General features: G+C 49.6%; 1 protein-coding gene across 3 annotated transcripts in view; it reads left to right on the top strand.

Moving 5' to 3' along the window:
* Nucleotides 1-21,670, top strand: part of SAMD4A (sterile alpha motif domain containing 4A) — a 94,746-nt gene that overhangs the window by 67,816 nt on the left and 5,260 nt on the right. For all 3 annotated transcript variants that reach the window (XR_014590353.1, XM_083863186.1, XM_083863185.1), the window contains exons 4-11: nucleotides 7,693-7,956; nucleotides 12,716-12,825; nucleotides 13,475-13,561; nucleotides 15,888-16,188; nucleotides 17,654-17,739; nucleotides 19,179-19,297; nucleotides 20,507-20,708; nucleotides 21,309-21,435. Coding sequence is in view for 2 of the 3 variants with exons in the window: in XM_083863186.1 (XP_083719312.1) it covers nucleotides 7,693-7,956; nucleotides 12,716-12,825; nucleotides 13,475-13,561; nucleotides 15,888-16,188; nucleotides 17,654-17,739; nucleotides 19,179-19,297; nucleotides 20,507-20,708; nucleotides 21,309-21,435 (1,296 nt within the window). In the remaining variant the exon portion in view is untranslated. The remainder of the gene's footprint in view (nucleotides 1-7,692; nucleotides 7,957-12,715; nucleotides 12,826-13,474; nucleotides 13,562-15,887; nucleotides 16,189-17,653; nucleotides 17,740-19,178; nucleotides 19,298-20,506; nucleotides 20,709-21,308; nucleotides 21,436-21,670) is intronic.

The following is a 21,670-nucleotide window of genomic DNA, read 5'->3' on the forward strand; positions in this document are numbered from 1 at the left end:
ATTATAGCTTCCTCCCCCTTTTTTTTTCTTTTTTTTTTTTTCTCTTTTTTTTCTTTTTTCTCTTTTTTTTTTTTTTGGATATTTTAATTAGCAGGGGAAGGGAGGGAGGGGGAATATTTGCTGCTCTCCTTGTGGTTATCACATCCTTCAAATTACTAAAAGAGGCTGGGATAATAGGTCTGGTGATTATATATAGGCACCATCTGCTCTGTGGCTGCTTCCTATCAAAGTGCAGTTAGGAGAGTGCAAGGAGGATATTTTCTCTCCAGCTATATTAAGACTGTTTCCATCTCGGCTCCAAAGCAAAGCTCTCTGCATGCAAATGGATCAAATGCGCTGTAATCAATGGCTCAGTTTTGGCAGCCTTGAAGCTGGTTTGTTTTTTGGGTGTTTTTTTTAATTTTTGTTTTATTTTTCCCTCAAGTTTTGCTGTTCCCATCCGTTATGCAATTTTATTTCGGGCTGGCTGTTCTGCATTTGATGTTTTCTTGTAACCACAGTCCCCCCTGTTTGCTGAGCAATGCGGTCTCGTGTTAGCTGGCGCAGGGATCTGTGTCATAACTCGAGTGCGAGGCAATATCTGAGCAATCAGGAATGTTTTGGAGGATGATGAAGGCAGATTTTTAGGATGCATCTGCTGTCGGTATGTAGAGGAGGTGGAAAGCTGAGCTGAGTTAATTTGGAGCAGTAACAGTAGGGAAAGAATTAATACTTTGGTTTATGACACCAGCCGTGGCTGTCCCGTTGCTGCTGGGGATTGTTGGGGGAGCATTGCAGGGCTCAGGGTTTGGGAGTCATAGAATTTTAGAATTCCAGGCTGGTTTGTGTTGGGATGGACTTTAAAGAACATCCAGTTTCACTCCCTCCCGTGGGCAGGGACACCTTCCACTATCCCAGGTTGCTCCAAGCCCTGTCCAGCCTAGACTGGGACACTTCCAGGGATCCAGAGGCAGTCACAGCTTCTCTGGGCACCCTGTGCCAGGGCCTCACCACCCTCACAGGGAAGAATTTCTTCCCAATATCCAGTTTGACTCTGCCCTCTGTCAGTGAGAATCCATTCCCCCTGTCATGAGGTGTCCCTGATGGGCACCATCTTCTGCATCTTCTCATATGAGGAACTGGATTCTGCATTTGCCCCTTGGTGGCCTCAGAGACCCAGCAGGCTTCTCTTTTCTCCTGGAGCTGGTAAGATTTTAAGCTTCTGAAAGAGAAAGAGGAGAAGGAATAAGACATGGCCAGCCCAGATGGAAGGGGAAGGTGCTCGGGATGGGGTGTGTGAGTTCCCAAGAGTTGGAGGCCAGAGGAAGATTGAAACACTGAGGAGTTTGTCTTGCAGAATTTGTGCCATGGTGCCTACAAGAGAGGGGGACTAGGTGGCTTTTTTGAATGAGTGAAAGTGGCTAAAAAGAGCTAAGGGAGGAGAAAATCCAGAATGAGTTGGCAAGGATGGAAAAGGCTGCAGGTCTGTTTCAGTCTGGGTGATGACTGTGGGGTGTACATCACATAAGACACTTGTTCTTCTCATGCATTTTGTCACTGCTGAAGACGCTCTGCCTCCCTGCTCTCACTCCACAGCTCTTTAATGACTCTAGGGATTATTGGATCCCAGTTTCTTGGGGCAATTCCAGAGGTTTCACATTCACCTCTGTCCCCTGACTGGTTCAAGGCCCTTTGTTTCTCACTCCTGGTTTTCCATAGGTTGCACATTGCTGTGTAAAGGATGCACATCCTCCAGGTTGACCTCCTGAAATGGTTGTAAGTGGTGGAGAGGTTTCTGGAGTAATGTGTGGTGGAAGCTGATGCTGTTGGAAGTCTCAGCAGGGAGATGCTCCTCAGATTAGGGATTGAGGCAGTGGGGAGCCCTGGCTGCTGCTTGAGAAAAGGAAATGTTCTTAGATGTCCCTTTTGGGTGGAGAAGGACTTTGGGAAGGAGAGTTTCTACATCCCAGTGCTGTTTATCTGGCTTCATTCGTGAGCAGGGGAGGAATTTCTCCCAGGAGCCCATAGCAAAAGCTATTTTCTGGGATAATTAGGGAGGCTTGGTTCAGCACAGCAGCGTTTGATATTAATGGACCAGGACTCCCCAGGGACAAACACTGATTTTCTGTGGTTTGTGTATAGATTTAGAAGAAAAAAATGCATTTATTGGCCTGGACATTGGGGCATTGTGTTTACCCCAAGAGACTCGTGGTTTAGGGCAGCACCTCCTTGCAACATACCCCTAATCCTCCATCCCCACCCACTCCCAACTCCCTGAGTCACCATTCCATGCATTCTTTTGTCTGTGAGTTAAATCCTGGTTGGATTCACATCTCTTCTGTCATGCTCCCACCTTACTGGATGTTCTAGTGGGAAGCAAGGACATTTCAGTACTTAGACGGGGCTCATAAAAAAGAGGAGAAGGGACTTCTTATGTGGGCTGATAGTGATAGGGCAAAAGGGAAAAGTTTTTAGTTAAAAGAGGTGAGGTTTAGATTAATTTTAAGAAGAAATTCTTAGCTGTGAGGGTGGGGAGGCCCTGGCACAGATTGCCCAGAGAAGCTGTGGCTGCCCCTGGATCCCTGGAAGTGTTCCAGGCCAGGTTGGACAGGGCTTGGATCACCCTGGGATAATGGAAGGTGTCCCTACCATGGCAAGGGTGGAACTGGATGTTCTTTAAAGTCCATCCCAACCCAAACCATCCCAGGATTCCATGAAGGAGCTTGAAAGCAGCTCCTGAGCTCCTGCTGCTTGGTGAGACAAGCTGGGCTTCCTTCCAGAAACACATCCCGTCGGATTGCTGGAGCCACCAAGGTCTGAATTTACACATCTTTAGATGCAGCCCCGCTCCTGCTGCCACACAAATGAGTAAATAACAGCCACAGCAGTTCCTGCTGGAGCCAGACAGCAGCTCCACGTGTGTTTGTGCCATGCAGGGAATTTCAAACCCCTGTGAGGGTTCCTTCCCCGCTGTGCCTGGATGGGGCCTCGTGTGCACTGCTCAGGGGGAGCAGCAACAAACAGGTTATTGTTTCTCTGTCCAGTTTCTTGAACAGGAAATTGTGTTTAAAAACACCATTTCTTAAAAGAGGTTCGCTTGACAGTCTTTTCTGCAGCCTGTGCTTCTTCCTATTTCTCTGCTCAAGGCAGCACTCTGCTTGTAGGGTTTTTTTTTTCCTGATGCAGGGGTTAATACCACTAATTCCCTAATACCACTAATTCCCTTATACCCAGTCCCTTCTTGCATTTAGGACTCTGAATTTCACACCTTCATGGGTTATATCATCCCATGGTTCAGAGGCCAGGACATGGATAAAGTCACAGCCACAGAACACAGAGAGATTAAAGGAAAAATAAAGCCACAAAGAAGAGGCTCCAAGGGTTAGGGGATGTTAAGCTGAAAAATGTTCCCTCAGGTTCTGCCCTGGCCGTGCTGGAGCTGCCTGGGGCAGCGTGGGGAGCGGGTGAATGAGGTGCCCAGGAAGGAGGCTGGGTGCCAGCTGGGCAGTGTCACCCACTGGCAGCTCTTTCCAAGGGTTCTCGGCAAAGAAACTCTGGAAATTCCCTGGGCATTGGTGTGCCAGCACGGGGAAGCCTTCCTGGAGGAGAGGATGTGTCGTGACTGGGATAGCAAGGAGGAGGCAGAGGGGAGGACTGAGTTGAACTTGGGGTTTGCTTTGTTTCCCCTCTCTGTGGGGGAGCTTCCAGGCTGCACAAAACCTTGTGTGGATTAAAAACATCCCCAGTTTTTGGGGTCAGGCTGCTGTTGCAGGTACCAGAAGACCAGGAAAGGAGCTGTATGTGATCAGATGCTGCCTGAGGACACACCATAAACAGCTTTGTGGCCAAGAAGTGCCATTTTTAGATTAAAAAAATCCAAACAAAAGCAGGTCCCAAAGAGTTCAATATGCACCTTGCAGTGCTTTTTCCTTTCTGCAAGCACAGGGAGGATATTTGGAATTGTAACCTGATGTATGGACCCTGTGCTGCTCCTTTGGCTGTCAGGGGCATGGTGGGGATTGGAGACATTCTGAATACTCCCAGTGGTGGGTTTGGTTCTCACTGGAAAGTCTCACTTGTGTGTCTTCTCAAGGATTTTTGCAGCACTCTAAGCCAAATTTCATGAAGGGCAAAGAGAGAGTGAGCACCTTGTCAGCCATCCCACGCTGTGTGGAGGAAGGTCTGCCTGCAATTCCTCAGCTCTAATTACAGGAATGGGTGGCTTTTCCCTTCTCAGCCTGAAAAAAGTTGGCCCAAAACCCTGAGAAACCACAACACAAATGTCTGACGCTGTTCCACATGGTCCTCAGCGAACAAAAACCCTCTTGAAATCAGTCCTTGCCTCCCAAAATAGGCACCACTTCAAAAGGGAAGAGAGGGGGAGAAAAAAAAAATCCCAAACCCAAGGGCTTCAGGGGGTGAGAGCACTTGCTGCCTCAGAGTTTCTATAAGTGTGTTGTGGTGCCTGCCAGCCCAGCAAGGGTTTGGTCTGAGATAAATCTGGATTTGCCTGGGGAGGGTCCCACAGGGATGTTCCCAGCGTGGTCAGCAGCTGCCTCCTGTAGAGTCTTGCAGCACCTAAAGGGCAGGAAAATATGTCTAAACCAGAAGTGAGGCACTCTTATAAAATGTAAAGGATCTGTGTGCCAGCATGGGATGCCCTTTGGAGCTGTGGTTTCCCCTCTTCATTTGCCCAGCTCACAGCATTCAGAGACGCAGCCATTCCCACCCACCTTCTGGGAGCTTATCTTGACCCAGAATAACATTTTTTGATTTCCTTTTTAAATTAAAGCTTAATATTTTTGTAGTAAAAGAAAAGGAGGATTAAGTGTAAGGTGATAAAGTCACACTTGGTTTTCTTCTGCTGAAGTTAAAACCCACCTGGACCATTTATTAGCCAGGAGCAACCCTGGATTCACCTTGGACCATCCAAAACTACACAGAATGGTCAAATTCAGGTCAGGACCTACAATAAACAGATGCTTTGGAAATAATTAGCTACATCCTCTTATTTCAAAAAACTGAGGGTGTGACCACGAGAAGCATCATTAATAAATATTATTAATAAATATAATAAATATGGGCATTTATTATCCCCTGGAAAGTAAAAGAGTGGTGTCATCCCAGGATTCTCAGCATTTTTAGGGCTGATGGAAATGGGTAAGAGAGTTTGCAAGAAATCACATTATCACCAATGTCTGTTACAGCCAGAAAGCAAACCCTAAAGTTAGGCCAGTGCTAAGAGCCCTTAAATCATCTCAGTCTGGTCTCCAGAGCAGCTGGGGTGGTTTCAAAGAGCTGGGGACTTGCAGCATCCTTTGTAGAGGGATTATCCCTGCTGCATCTCAGGGGATTGTGTGAACTGACTCACAGTTCAGTAACAATTTGGGCTTAGCAAAATGTGTTCTGTTGGATCCAGTGTTGTGTTATCTCAGGGAAAGAAGTGGAACTGATTTTTATCTGGTGCACTGGATGGTTTCTAATTGTCCCTGGCCATCCTTTGGAGTTCATTATTTCTCCTTCAGCCGACACCGACTTCTAATTAGGGGACATAAAATGAAGATGGAAGAGCAGCAGTTTGCAGGGGTATTGCTGCTCGTGAAGGAATCTGAGCTGGATTTAGGCCAAAAATACTCTCTTGTGTGCAGGGTTTTAGTGGGGAGAGGGTGCTGTAAGCACTGCTGGGTACCAGTGTCTGCACACACCCTGTAAGAGCTGGATTAGCAGAGCAGCCCTTCGCCTCCTGGAAAGGGGAAATTAACATCAGTCCTCCTTGTCATTTCTCCTCCTGCATCTCTCCTTCATCTAAGGGGCACAAATATTTCCTAAACCAGAGATTTTCCTACGAAAAATTCCGGGTGGATTCTCTCCCCAGGGCAGAGTGACCATGGCTGGGGGCAGCAGGCACAGAAAGGCTCTGGGTGGTGCAGAGCCAATGCTCAGCCCTGGTGATGCATTTTAACCAATTTATCCATTTTTTCCCCTGTAATTCCCCCTGTAGTTTGGAGATTTTGAATCCTAAATATATTTTTCTCCTGGGAGGGTGATGTGGCATCTACAGATGCTGTTTTGGGGGTACAATTGCAAAGCCAAGAGTTGAAAAAGCTTGGCCAAGACCTTCTGAAATCTGTCTGTTTCCCCATCCGGATGCATCACATCACAGATTTGGGAAGCATAACACTGCTCTGGAAGCAATCTCAGGATCTCATTGACATCCTTTTCTGCCAAGAGACTTCTGGAAGATGTTTATATAGTTTTTGAATGGGAAAGGAACAAATTCTTCCCCATAAGCCACCCCAGTGCTTCCCTGCAGAGCGTGGTGTCAGTGTTACGTGTTGGCACAAGAAAACCCTTTCAGAAGTAGGAATTATTTAAACATTACACAAATCCACAGGTTTTTTGGCCTCATCCAGCAGCTGCCTGTGGTACCAGCTGCTTTTTGCAGGTGGTTAATAAATGCAAATGTGCTGCTCTGGTGTTTCTCTCTCTCTCTGCTCCTTTTGTAACCCCACTATTGCCTCATTTTCATCCCGCTCCTGGTCAGCAAGATGGCTTTGATGGTGGGTTTTCCCCCAGGCTTGAGCTGGGAATTAAGCCTGGCTTAACCTTTGCAGCACAGTGCACCTGGCTGGGGGTTTTCCACCAAGACTCATTTATATTAAATAATAACATGGACAGGAGTCTGAGTGGTTTTGGTGAACTGCTGTAAATGTGAAAAAAGGGGATTAAGGAGCTTTAGGGCTTTGGTGCTTTAGATAGAAAAGCCTTGAGAACAATGAATTTCCCCCAGGTTTTGTACAGTTTAAAAATTTGGTTTGGAAAGAAAAATTGAAAAGTTTTTTTTCTTTTGTTCCTTGTAGGCTGAAAGGTCATTCTAACCCCTCTGCCCTCAGATTTTCCTGGAGCAGGGAAATTTTCCTTGGTTTGGATCCTAAATCTGTATGTTAAATTACATACACTGTGTTTATGGTTAAACCAGTAGTTTAGTGACTCTGAGTGATGGAATATGAATTTTGTTAAGCAAACTGAACAATCTTTTAATACTTCTTTCAGTGCTTAAAAAAGAGATAGTCCTTGGAAGTGTTTAAGGGCAGGTTGGACAGGGCTTGGAGCAACCTGGTCTAGTGGTAGGTGTCCCTGCTCGTGGCAGGGGTTTGGAATGAGATCTGTAAGGTCCCTTCCAATGCAAACCATCCCGTGATCCTGTGATTTTAGTAGGACTCAACAAGGTTGAGACATTCCTATGCATGAGAAGTACCCTTGCAATGATTTTGGGAGCTGTTTAAGTGCTCCTGCTTCGGGGTACAAGCCAGGTCCTAAACCAAAGGGAGAGACAGAGATGCTTCCCTTGGATCTCTGTGGGGACATCCCCATCCTGGGGATTTTACACTCTGGAACTGCTCAACTGATGTTTTTTCCCTAGAAATGGAATCCATACAACACCTTTCCTTGAGCAGCCCAAGGTAGCTCGTGTGACCCCATCTCCTTGCAGGTACTCCTATCCTTTTTGCTTCCCAGGAGGCAAATCAGAGAGCTCAGGGTAGGGCTCAGGGCTGCTGCAAAGCCATCAGCGAGGCACCATGGCCGACCACCACCACCACACATTTTATAATTTCATTTGATGATTATAATTTTTTTTTTTTTTTCGGGGGACTCTGCTGCATCCCGGGCCGCGAGGGGGGAATAACCTCTTTGATTTTATTTTTTTTTCAGTTCTCTCAGGCCAGACACACCACAGCCCTTTGAAACGCTCTGTGTCCCTTACCCCACCCATGAATGTGCCAAACCAACCTCTAGGACATGGATGGATGTCTCATGAGGACTTACGAGCTAGAGGACCCCAGTGCATCCCTTCCGATCATGCCCCCCTGTCTCCACAAAGCAGTGTAGCCTCTTCGGGAAGTGGTGGGAGTGAACATTTAGAAGATCAGCCTTCCGCTCGTAACACATTCCAGGAGGAAGGGAGTGGGATGAAAGGTGAGTGACAAACCAGCTCCCCCCACAACCCCAGAACCCAGAGGCAGGAGGGGAAGAGCCGTGGGGCTCCGGGATGGCGGTTTTGGGCGAGGATCCTCCTGACCCAACGGGGCCTCCCGGCGTTTTCTTCCTGGCTCAGGAATTTAGGTTTAGGGGAATGCCTTGGGTTTTCTTTTAACTAGCAGCTGGTCCTGATCTGACGTCTTACACTTGGGTGCCAGCGGGCTGGTTTTTGCCCCAAAACCCTGTGAGCTGCCAGCTTTTCCAAAAAAGCTGGATTTTTTCCATAGCCTGTGGCTTTTGGCTGCGAGTGGTGCTCTTTTTTTCTTTTTTTATGATGGTGAGAAATAGCTTAGAGCAAGCTTAGCAAGCCACGTGTGATTTACCATTGCAGTGTTTGGTACCCAAAAAGTATTTGGGGAAGTTTTGGCTTGGGGTATTTGTTTGCAGTGAATTTAACCTGTGTGTTTCGGTTGGTTTTCCCGTTATACCTGCATTTCACAGAGATTTTGGCAATAAACATACGTGGTTCTGGTGGTAAACAAGGCAGAAATAAACCCCATCAAAGATGCAGAGCAAACTTCAGGCTGAGGAGGAATAAATAGATAAAAACTGGGCAAACACACGGACTGTGTGTTCCTGGGAACAGACTGAAAATGACCCTGCAGCTCTCAGACTGATTTAAACAACTCCAATTTGCAATAATGCAAAGTGGCTCAATTGTGTACAAATCAGTGGTGTGTCAGAATAGGGAAATAATTGTATTTTTTCACAGTCACGAGGTCTGATTTTAGTCTAATTACAGACAAATTGAGATATGGATTAATCTGTGTGATGTGGGACTGCGTTTGGCTTGGCTCTGGATGGCTTTGATGTGCATGAAATAAATGCATGAAAAACCCCTCACGGTTCCAAGGAATGTAACAGAGGCAGGTCGGGTCCTGCAGTCTGTCTGGCCAGAACTTTTTTGGGAGCAAGTGTTTCGGGGGCGGGGAGCTGTTTAACACTACATTTCTCCAGGTTTCTGCAGAAAGAGCTGGGGAGGAGACCACGGGGAGCTTGACTCCCTGTTATCTGCAGCTGCAGCTCCGGGATCTGCGTGGATAGAAACTTCCCAGCGCCGTGCAAACAACCTGTGTGGCCAAATCCACAAAACCCAGAGGCTGTCCCCGAGCAATGATCAATTAAATAACCCCCACATAGTAACACATCCCCTTGCTGCTGCGTGCAGCTGGGATATGTCCACCCTTCCTCGGGCTGTCCCTTCCCAGACTTCCAAACATGATTCCCCCACTGCTGACTCAGCCAAAAGGCTTTTGTCCCCCTGTCTAGGGGCGTGCAGAACAGATGTTCACAACCTCTGGTGTCTGTGTCTGCCATGTCCTTCCCCCTCAGCTGGGTTTTCTTCAAGCTGAACCATTCCAGTGCCTTCCCAGATGAATTTTTCTAAATTTGGGGTTGTTCCTGCCTCTCTCTGCCAGGTTTTTGTCCAAAAAGTCCGCGTTTTATTGAAGGTGTGTTGCCCAAAACTGGACTTGGAAGCAGAGCAGAGGCTTGTTTGCCTCCAGACAGCATTCCTGTGGCTGTGTAGCTCATCATCCTCAAATAACAAAGCGCCATGGGCTGCATATGACCCATTGTATCCCCACAGCTTTCCTGAAAAAAAAAAAAAAAGAGAGAGAGGACTGCCCGTTCCCTGCACTCCGATCGTGCCGTTTCTCGTCCCTGCACAAACGCACAACTCGGTGCATTTTTATTGAGCTGCCTCGTGTTCCATCCAGGCCGGCTGCTCTGGTTGCCAAGTCCCTTCTCTGAATTGCAGCCACATCTCCCCCAGTGCCTGCAGGCTCTTGTGGCTGGTGTCACCCCTGCCCCTGGTCAGCTGGTTCCTTCTTTAACACCCTCTGGGGCATCCAGGAGGATCCAGACCCATGGGATCTGGAATGTGAGGAGCCCGTGACAGATCCCCATCTGCCTTACCAGTTTATCTCCCCCAGTGTCACCTATTTCTTTCCTTTATGTTCTCAAGTCTCCCCTTTCTTTTCTTTCCATCTATCTTTTTTGCTGAAGGGAAAATGCCCTTTGGCTTTATCCTAACTCTTGGTTTCTCCAGGGGAAGATATGGACACTTGGCTCTCCATGGAGCCCATCTGTCTGTCTGTTCCTTCCCATGTTCCTGCCCGTGGCAGGGGGTTGGAATTATTTAATCTCTAAGGTCCCTTCCAACCCAAACCATTCCAGGATTCTGTGATTCCTGGGGCACAGCTTGGGGTGCACCAGGAGGAAGGTCTGGGTAGAGCTGGGGGTTTCTGCTGGGAGTATATCCAAGGTGTCCTGTGTGTAAATATGGCAGAGTGAGCTATTTTCCTTCTAAATTTCCTGACAGCCGTGCCATGACTTTGCAATTAGCTCCTGGTAATTGCTGATTAAAGAGTAGCTCTGCAGGCAGGTGGTTCACCCATCCGTGGAGAGCATTGGGAAGTTTGACTTTCCAAGGTCCATGAAATCACCTTGCATGTCCTTCCACCTCCTGGTTACCTCTTCCCTGTGAGAAGGGGGAAAACTCCACCACACACAACACACCTTCTGTGTCCTGGGATGGCTTCTTCTCCCCAACCTGCTTCCAGGATTGCCATCTCTGCTGGCAGGGGGCTCTGGGACCATCACTCTCCCCAGAATTAAGGCATGAGCCAGACAGGCTGATGCAAAGGCAAAGAGCTGTTTCTGCAAAGGTTGCAGATGGATTTCCTGCAGGGTTCAATGTTTACATGAAGTTGTATCTCTCTTCTGGAAGTATCCCTGTGGGCTTTGCCATTGCCATGGACGTGTGCCAAAGGCAGGTGTCCCATGGGGACGTGGGATCAGGGAGACCTTTAATGGGCTGTCACTAGAACGGTGTGGGTTTTGTTAAAATGTTGTTGAGATTTGAGCCTGTGCTGGAAAATGGGGCTTTTTGTTGAGAGGTTTTTATTTATTTCAAACAGAAACCAGTTTAAGAGGGTGCTGGTAGCAGACTTTGGGACAGTTGCATGTCAGAACTTTTGAGAAACGGTGAATTTCAGCCCATCTGTGCTCAGTAATTGCTTTTCCCCGTGTTTGGTGTGGTGGGGATTGATCTCCTGTGCAGCACTTGAGGAATTTCATTGACACAGGAATCCTGGTGTGTGTCTGGGATTTGGAGAGTGTGAGCAAGACGCAGCATGTTGGGATTGTTTGCATCCTCTGCTTGAGTGCAAGGTGGGTTTGGGATCAGCCCAGGCAGCAGGAGACTTCTGGCAGATGTATGGATTGCCTTAGGGAACCAAACTAAGGTCCCTCCTGCCCTGTCCCTTCCAGTGATGAGCCTTGGGTTCAGGAAAAGGTCATGGATAATCCTTGGCTTGCATGTGGTACTCAACAGTGTGGGACTTTCTGGACCCATACCATGAGATGGATGTCCCAGCAGTGGGAATGAGCTCCTAAGTGTTTCACTGCTCAGGAAGGGGACAAGGACTGTGGACAAGGTATTGCTGGGAGCAGAGCACATCAGCTGGGAAGGCAGTGGCAGAGCTCCTGTTGGGTTGTAGGTACTAAATAAAGCAGGTCTTGATTTGGCAAAGCGTTTGAAGCCTTCACAGAGGAAAAGTGTCATCACAGGCCCAGTGCTGTGCTGCAGCACAGACACCTCCAGGGCCCCCCTCCCTTGTGGGGTGTCCCCACAGACCCCAAACCTGCAAAACCCTGTGTAGCTGCTTGTTGTCACATTGCCTTCTCCATGGAGGACACCCCATCATGGAGTCTAGGAGGTTTTGAATGACACAGAGGAAGGATTCCCCTCCCAGGTTCCTCCTCACGGTGAAACCATGTTGATGTCATGAGAATAAATGTATTTTTGGGTACCCATCCAGCTGGGCATAGAGGTGCTACACTGCAGGTAACGACTGGGAAAGAAGAAGTCATTTCAGTTGGTGCATTTGAGGTCCCAAGTCACCCTTTGAAGCAGGGTCTGGGGCCATCTTTGATGGCACATCATTTTTCCATCCCAAACCCACCTCTCTAGTTCTGTTTAAGCAGCTGGTTCCATTTTCAGCACATGCCACCATCTCTCATGCCATAAATCAGTGTCTGCCATCCACAAAACAGCCCTTTGCTTGTCCTGAGCTCAGCCACTCCATGAGCTTCAGCAGTTCCCATGTTCCTGGGAAAACAGCAGTGAGGAGTTTGGCATGCAGAGGCACAATACCAGCTCCCCATGGGCTATTTCCTACAGGCTTTCTCACAGAAACCCAACTTCAGAGATGTGTCCTCATCCAGTGGCTGCTTCCTTGTCCCATCCGCATCCCACAGCCCTGTGTCCTCATTGAGGGGGGGGCATGTTCCTTGTCCCATCCGCATCCACAGCCCTGTGTCCTTATCAAGGGGCTGATTCCTTGTCCCATCCACATCCCACAGCCCTGTGGCCTCATCCTTCCTTATCCCATCCACATCCCACAGCCCTGTGGCCTCATCCAGGGGCTGGTTCCTTGTCCCATCCACAGCCCTGTGTCCTCATCCAGGAGCGTGTTCCTTGTCCCATCCACATCCCACAGCACTTTGTCCTCATCCAGGGGCTGGTTCCTTGTCCCATCCACATCCACAGCCCTGTGTCATCCCAAAGATCCCCAAAGCTCAGTGAGTTGTCTATGAGGACACCACTCGTGTCACTGTTGATGCTGTTGCTCATGGTTGTGCTGTTCCATGAATTCAGTGGAGCTCTCCTGTCCTTGCCTTTGTGCTCCAGATGTCCCAGCCTGGCTGAAGAGCCTCCGGCTGCACAAGTACGCCGCCCTCTTCTCCCAGATGACGTACGAGGAGATGATGGCCCTCACTGAATGCCAGCTCGAGGCACAAGTATGTCCCACGTCACTTGGGGGGGTGACAGCTCCCAAAGCCCCTTGGTGTGTCTTCCCCTGGTTGGGAAGTAGAGAAAGGGAAATGGGGTCTTGGGGAGTGAAAACATCTGTTGTTGCACCTGAAAAAAACTTTTTCCCCCTGTTCTTACTGGAGTCACAGCATGGAAGTCCCATTACTGGGAGCTGCACTTGGGTTTTTTTTTTTTTCCTAGCTGGGATTAAGTTCAGGAATTTCAGGGGTGCAACCTGCAGTAACCAACTCCCTTAAAGTGGGGCTTTGATGGCTGACTGCCTTTGAAAATGTCATAGAATCATAGAATGTTGCTGGTTGGGGTTGGAAGTGACCTTAAAGATCATCTGGTTCCAATCCCCACTGCTTTCAGGTTCACCTCTGGGTTATCCTTGGGATAAAGTGGAATGGGAACACTGTTGCTTTCCATGTGTGAGGTGCACCAGGGTGGGACAGACTAGCTGGAAATTTCTCTCTTCAGCAAGTCTCTGGATGATTTTCTATGTCCCCCACAAATCCCTGCAGTCAAAAATAGAATTGATTTCTAGCAGCCCTTTCTGTTTAGGAGAGGAAGGGTTTGGGTTGAGCCAGCTGCCCTGTGGAAGTGTTAACATCAACTTCTGTCCTGTTTTTGCAGAATGTTACCAAAGGTGCAAGACACAAAATAGTCATCAGTATCCAAAAGCTAAAAGAAAGACAAAACCTGCTCAAATCTCTAGAAGGGGTAAGTAATCACAACCATTTTTGTATTTCTTGTGTTTTTTAAGAAGCCAGGAATTAATTCTGGGGTGAAGCACTCTTTGCTTACACATATTGTGGGGATCTGATGCAGGTTTTATTTCAGAGAATTCCAGAATGGTTTGGACTGGCAGGGACCTTAAAGACCATCCAGTTCCAACCCTCTGCCATGGTGGGGGAGACACTTTCCACTAGACCACATTGCTCAAAGCTATATTTTGCAGAGTGGGTCCTAATGCATCTCCCACACGTCCCACAGCTGGGATGGATGTACCCTGTAGCCCTGGCCAACTCCAGGGTGCTCAGAAAGACTTGGGTTTTCCTGGAACATGATATGGGCACCCTGTCCCCAGATAAAACACCAGACACCCACGTCAATGCCTGAACAACACTGTGAATTTCCAAGGAGAATAAATAGAAACTTCTTTATTGCTTCCAACAAAAGCTTAAACCCTGCAGAATGGGCTTCTGGGGAAGTAGCAGCACCACAGCCTAGCTGGGAGCAGCTCCTCACCCAACCTCTCCCTATTTATTATCGCTGTATTATATTATATTTAATTGCACCATCTTCAAACAGCAACTTGCAGAGCCTCCCACTAGGGGCTTTTAAATACTTCTGTGGTGTGTTGCTATTTATTGGTGTTTTCCTTAGCTCACTGCTTCACTATTTATTTATAATATGGGCTTGTGCTCAGAGTATGGCAGGAGCTAATAAAGCCATATTTACCTCCGTTATTAATAATAACTATTAAATCCAAGGGCTGGATGGAGCTGGCTGCAGCTCTGTGTTTTCCAGGCGATTGCACAGCCTCTTCCTCCACTTCTCCACTGGGATTTGGGAATCTGGGATTGATTGAGTGGTGCTGTGCAGGAGCTGGAGCCCAGCTCAGCTGGCACAGCCAGCCAGGCATGCTGTAAAATACAGGAGGAAAGTGGCAGGGACTGGTTTGGAGCCCTCCAGGGGAGGCTTTGGGCTGTGGCACTGTGACCCTGTCCTGCTTTCCTGGGACCCTGCTTTGCCTGTGAGCTGCTGTCTCTGGTTTTCCAGGCTTCCCATCCAATTTTTGCTAAACAAGAGCATGTGTGGGACTTGATGGTTTTTTGGGCAGTGTCTCGCTGCTAAATACTGCTGCTTTCTTGGAAAGAGCTGCTCCACCCCTCTCTGTTAGTTAGCATGGCAGGATTTTCTCCCAAAAAAATAGGACCCAGCAGACTGACACCAGATTTTTGAGAGAAATGGTGCTGAGACGTCCAAGAGTGAGCTGGGAATGCTGCAGGAATTAGAATCAACAATTCTTTCAGGGCTTGCACACATCCCATGTGCCCACTTAGTGTCCCTTCCTTCAGTGCATCAGGATTCACTCCAAAAGTTGCCTTTTTCCAAGGAGTGTCCCATGAGCCAGACCGTGCAGGAGCCTGCAGCGAGCTGTTCTACATTAAAAATAAAATGCAGTTTTTTCCCATCAGTGGGACAAGGATCTGACCATAAAAATTGAGTTCCTGATCCACATCAGGAGTGAGGCTGGGAGTGCACCCAAATTCTCTCCCTCCTGGAGGGATCTGCCCCAGGATCTCCAAGCTGAATGGTTTTGCTGTGGGAGCATCAATTCTCCTTGTGGTGTCCCCTTCTGTGTCTGACCACAAACCACCTGCTCCCCTTGAAACCCTCTCAGTGCCCTCTGCATCCACTCCCCCAGCCCATCCCAGAGTGGACAGGGATGTCCTCACTGCTGCCACAGGACAGGCTCCTGCATCCCAGTGTGGTCCTGGGCTCTGACATGATCCCAGAGCATGAGGATGCCATGGCAAACAGTTTTGGGGCAGAGCAGTTAATGGGAGCCAGGCTTGAAGGCAGTGCTGGAAAGGGGAAATGAGGCCATGTTAATGTAATTCCAGTGAAATAGAGCTGAAATGTTGGGATTGTAGGATTGCTGGGGAGCAAACAAGTTATTTGCTGCTCTGGGCATTGAAATCTCCCAGGCTCAGTCACTTTCATGGACTTACCATTTCCCTGGTGGGAATGTGGAAACATTCCATGTGGATTGTTGTTGGGTTTGGGTCCTAGTGGTTGAGGGGGGCACATTTACCTCTGGGGATTCGGGTCTGAGGGGGACACATTTATCTCTGGGGATTCAGGTCTGAGCACTCCATGGATAATCAGACACAGTCCCCTGATACAAGGAAAAGACTCGATGAATGAAATGTGTCTGTTGGCTGTGGAATGCAGCAGGAGCAAAGCTGGGAATTCTCAGAGGGGTCACAGGAGGGGTCCTTGCAAAGACAAACCCTTTTCTCTCCCCTTTCATTCACAGGACATCCTGGAAGGCGGCAATTTGCGTGTCCCGCTGCAGGAGCTACACCAAATGATCCTCACCCCCATCAAAGCCTATTCTTCCCAAAACTCGAGCACGGAGGAGCACGGCCGGGACGTGGACTCGCACCACCCCTCCTCCTCCTCCCTGCTGGGCTCGGACAGCCAAGGCTCGGATTGCAAGGACTCTGCGGTGGGCGGGATGCAGCAGCACCATCTGCCGGGATGTGAGGGCGAGTCAGGGGGCGCCCCTCTGCCCGAGGGTGACCTGCCCGGGCAGTTCACCCGAGTGATGGGCAAAGGTGAGCAGCTGTCCCTTGTCCTTGCTGGCCTCTCATTGCCAGGGAGAGCTGCTTTGGGGCAGGGGGTGTGCCCTGGCAGCCGCCTGTCCCTGAGATCCTGCTGGTCCCAGTCTCAGGGGTGATGGTTTTTTGGGGTCCTGCTGTGCTGGGGTTAAAGGTAAGAAGACAGAGGAGGTGGGCTGTGATTTTGGGGAGGGGCAGCAATGGTCCACGCTGCCTGCCCGAGGTCCATGGTGGATCCCATGCATTCCAAGCCCCAGGTCCAAGCTGGAAAGCGTCCTCTCCCTGCCCCAGGTCAGAGGCAGAAATCACAACTTTTCCTGAGGTCAGGAGTGGAATCTGTCCTCTCTCTTCCCATCCAGAGCCCTGGGGTCATCCCACTGATCCAGAGGTGTCCTGAGCAGCATCCCTTGGACTTGCTCTGCTTGGAGCAGGGTAGCATGGTAGTGGTGCATGGGCTGGATGTGAGGCATTTTGAGTGCAAATCAGTGGGTCCAAGCCACTTTTTATGCCCCAGTTTGGATGCAGAACATCCAGAATACTCTGGTGCTATTCCATGTCTAGTGCAGGGTGTGCAGCTTTGCATCAGGGATAACACATTGGGAGGTAACAGGAGCAAACTGAGGTGGGGACTGACCTCCTGTGCAATATTCAGGGCTCTTGGAGCAAATCTGTGTGAGCTTGGATGTGCCCTAACCTTTACTGATGGCTCCTGAGGTGTCAGTACTGGCTGCATGGAGGGAGATCTCCCTGGGGAAAAGGAAGGGGACTGTCATCTGCAAGAGACTGGGAACAGAAAGAACCTCATTGGGATGCCACGAAGAAATATCTACCTCATCTCTGTTTCCAAACTTTTTTGGCAAAAAAATTAGCTGAGATGTTTTCTGTACAGAAACCTGGTGCAGAATTTGTCCCCAGCTGGTTGGCTGCAGAAACAGCCCCATTTTATTCCTGTGACAAATGCCAAAGTGTTGCCCAAGCCCTGCCAAGATGTGGTGTCCTCCTGGACCCCCAGCACTACCCAGGGGTTTACAACAGGAGAAACTCATTCCTCTGTGAGCTCATTCCCACTTCCTTCAATGACATTCATTCCAAAAGAGGTTAAAATTCATCAGGGACGGTGGGAATCTACCACTCTGCAGTGGGGGCAGGTTTTGGCCATGGGAACAGGAGCTCTTTTGCCTATGAATAGGGATTAATCCCGTGCCCCTGAGTTGCTTAGGTCTAATTTTGGGGACTCCAATGGTGTTATTCTGGATTTACACCATCGTAACAGAGAACAAAATCTGGCCCTAAATATAGGAAGGCACAGCAGGAATTGGGGAAGGGCGTTTTTTCTCACTGATGAAAAACCTATTTGTGGTTACAAGGGAAACAGGATGTCCAAGGTGTTTGTGGGACCCCTCCTGGGCCCCATCTTGGTGTCCCCATCCCCATTTCCCTTCTCTTTCTCTTTTTTTTCCAGTCTGCACACAACTTTTAGTTTCCCGACCCGATGAAGAGAATATAAGTTCCTATTTACAGCTCATAGACAAATGTCTAATCCACGAGGTGAGTCGTGTCAGATCATCTACAACTGTTGTTCTCATCACTTGGAAACTGTTTCCAAAGCGTCTGTTTATGTAAACCTTGCAGTTTCTAACACAAATATTTTTTGGGGGTATTAATAGTAATTCTGACAGAACAGGCTTTGGAGCAGGCGGTAGCTCCAACGTGGTGCATGGAAATGTTGCTTCCCCCCCACGCTGGTTTAATTGCCAAAGCCTGGAGCTGGGAAATTCTTCTGGCTCGTGACAGTCCCATCAGCAGCTGGATGAAAGGAAGAATCCTGGGATGAACGTGCAGGCTGTTTCCATCAGACAGACCCAGCGATCCCTTTGGCGTTGCCTCCTCCCGTTTTGCACCACGTGGGCCTTGGGGTTTTGCAACAGGGATTTTACATCTGTTCCTGCTCCCAGCGGATCTGCCTCGGCCTGGGGATGACTTGGGATGGCCCAGACTGTGCCTCAGGGCTCTGGCACACTCCTGCCCAGTGGCAGGGAGGGATGGCTGGTGTCCTGCAGTGTCTCCTACCTGCACTGGCAGTACCTGGAAGAACAAACTGCTTCCATCACCTGCTCATATGGGAGGGGTCAGGGAGCAGAAGTGGTGGAAGCCACAGCCTGAGGCCAGAGAACAAAGCCAGGAGGACATGGAACTTTTCCCAAAGTGCCTGCACTTTTCCCAGCAGAGCCAGCCCATGTCCCAGGACCACCCTCAGCGCTGGCTCCAGCATAATCAGCACCAGGAGAGAGCATCTCCTCCAGAGTGGTTCGGAGCAATCAAGTCAGGCACTAATTAGCTTCCAGATTGTCCTCTGGAGACTTCTGCTTCTATTCAACAGAGACCTTGGGTGTCTAAAGTTAGCAGTGGTGGCACGTGGGTGTCTCTGTCACCCACACCTCCTGCCTGGAGCTCTGGGAGCAGGTCTGTCCCTGCCAGGGTGACCTTTGCGGGGAGCCTGGGTGGGTGACAGGCTCACCCTGGGTGACCTCCCGCAGAGCCTGTTGGTGCCAGGATCACAGCCAAGCTCTGCCCAGCCCTGAGAAGGGGGGAGGATAGGATGCAGGATTCCACAAGGCAGCTCAGCTTTCCTAATCCCAGCTTTGCCCACCCTAGAGCCACATCCAGGTGACAAGTGTCACCACCCGTCAGGACCCACTGTCAAACCCCCGCTCTGCCAAAAGGAGCTGGCAGCCTTGAGGCAGAGCTGGGCTGTCACTCTGGGACACAAGGAATGCTGCCAGAGCATTTCCTCCACCTGAGATGAGTCAATCCTGAAGAAAGACCAGTGTTTCCCCCTGGACTTTCTGATGGGGCTCAACTCACCCCATCACTTGCTCCAGCTGCTTTTTTTTACCTGCACATCCCTGCTGGCTTTGTCTAGAAGAACATTCATACATTTCCTATTTCTCTCTCTCTCTCTCTCTCTCTGTTTTTTTGGGGGGCAGGCGTTTACAGAGATCCAGAAGAAGCGACTGCTGTCATGGAAACAGCAGGTGCAGAAACTCTTTCGGTCTTTCCCTCGGAAATCCCTCCTGGAGCTGTCAGGGTACCGGCAGCAGAGGAGGTATGTGGGATTTCGGGAGGGGAGGGAGGGATGGATGCAGTGGCCAGAGCAAGAGCACTCCAAGTGGGAACAATGCCTCCCAGAGGGAGAGATGGGTTCTGCTGGGTTCAGAGCTGCGTTTAGGGAAGGAGGACGGTTGGAAAAGCTCCAGCAGTGAGATACCAGGTGCTGGTTGAGAAGGGAACAGCAAGCAGTGTCCTTGTGTATGTGGCCACTGCCTTTCCCTCCGATCCCACCCTGTCTCCGTGGCTCCAAATCCAGCACTTCCCAGCTCTGCAGCATATCCCATTACTGGGCTCTTTCCCTGCTGCCCTTGGATGATGATATCAGCACTGGAGTTTCCTCAAAAAGCTGTCAAGTGGCAGAAAAAAAGGCTGGAAGCTTTCAGAGAGGGCAGAGCCAGAGGTGCAGTCGGAGAGCCTATGATTATTGGGAACACATTTGCTGACTTCCAAGGTGATGCTGGATTTCAGGTGATCCCAGGGAAGCAAGGAAAAAAGATTTTTAAATCACTTTTAACTACATCACCCCTTTGCTTCATTCTGCAATGCCTGGTTGGTTGCAAGTTAATTATTCTCAAAAAATACAGTGCTCTGGAGGTAACTAGGAACTTTCAGGATGAGGTTTCAGGAAAGCACCTTTAGCTCAGCCCTCCCTAATAAAACTTGGATTTGCAAGTCATTCCAACCAAATCTTACAGAACTTCAGAAGTCTCAGAGGTGATCATGTTTGTAAAAATGAACCTCCTGGAAATGGAGAAAGAAAACCCAACAGCATAAGCTGAACCTAAATTAGACACTGGAGAATCCACTCGTGAGAAATCTCAAAGAAATCAAGTTCCCGTGGAATTACCTGAATTATTTTAGATTATATTTAAGAACAGACCCATTTTGGAGGAGTAAAATAAGCTTTAAAGAAAACCAGTGTGGCTCTGAGAACTCTAGAAGGGCGGGAAGGGAGATGGGAAGATGAAAGGGTGCTGCAAACCCAGACTGCCTCCTTCCTGCTGCCTGTGCAGGATGGAGGGGCCACTTTGGTGGGATGGGAGGGTCGGGACCCACTCAGAGGGGTCAGTGTCCCATTCTCAGTGGGATGGAAAGGTCAGAACCCCCTCTCAGAGGGCTCACTGTCCCACTCTCAGTGGGATTGGGAGGGTCAGAACCCCCTCAGAGGGCTCAGTGTCTCACCCCCTGTGCTCTCTCTCCGCAGCCGAGGCTTTGGCCAGTCCAACTCCCTGCCGACAGCGGGGTCCACGGGGGCGGGGCTGGCACGGAGGAATCCCCGCCAGTTCCAGATCCCCTCCCGAAACCTCCCCACGGCCCGGCTGGGGCTGCTGGGCCCCACGGGGCTGCTGGGCACCCCCCAGCGCAGCCCCGCCGCCAGCCCTGCCATCCTCAAGCAAGGCAGACAGGTTGGTTGGCATTCGGGACCCTTTCCAGCTCTTCCATCCCTTTCCCACCAGCTTCATTTGATTTTCCTTCTCTTAATTTGTCCAGATCCTCACTTTTTTCCCCCACTCTTCAAGCGGCTTGGGTTGCGTTCCCCTCTGTGCAGTGGGATGGAGAAGTGGGAGCAGTGAGAGGAGGGCAAACCAAGCAGCAGAAGGGGAAAAGCTGAGTCCTTAAAGTGGCTTATAAAACAGGGAAGGAGGGGATTTTGACAAGAGCAGATAGTGGTAGGAGAAAGGGAAGGGTTTTAAATTGACAGAGGGGAGATTCAGATGACATGCTGCAAAGGATTTCTTCCCTGTGAGGGTGGTGAGGCCCTGGCATAGATTGCCCAGAGAAGCTGTGGCTGCCCCTGGATCCCTGGAAGTGTCCAAGGCCAGGCTGGACAGGGCTTGAAACAACCTGGAATAGTGGAATGTGTCCCTTGCCCATGGCAGGGATTGTAACGAGATTATCTGTAGGTCCCCTCCAACCCAAACCATCCTGTGATTCTAAAGTGATTATAAACCCCTGGCACAGAAGGTCTTGCTTTGCACCCCACACTTTGTGTTTGCTCCTCACAGAACCTGTGGTTTGCCAACCCTGGGGGCAGTAACAGCATGCCCAGCCGGAGCCACAGCTCGGTGCAGAGGACGCGCTCGCTGCCGGTCCACACGTCCCCGCAGACCATGCTGATGTTTCAGCAGCCAGGTAGGCAGAAGAGGTGCTTTTCCACTTACCCACAGACAGGTGAAGTGAGAGAAGCTGTGCTGGTGAGCCTCCCCACAGGCACACAGCCCAGTGTGCTCCCACTCGGGTATATCTGAATTCCTGGGTTAACCACAGACATGGCTGGAGGGATTTTTGACCCTGTATTTGCCATCTTGACTCTGTGTGTTACAGTGCTGGTGCCTTGCCTAAGCTCACTTCTGAGGGGGCTCATGTC

Source organism: Zosterops lateralis (genome assembly GCF_965231275.1).
Source record: "Zosterops lateralis genome assembly, chromosome: 6".
Taxonomy (NCBI): Eukaryota; Metazoa; Chordata; class Aves; order Passeriformes; family Zosteropidae; genus Zosterops; species Zosterops lateralis.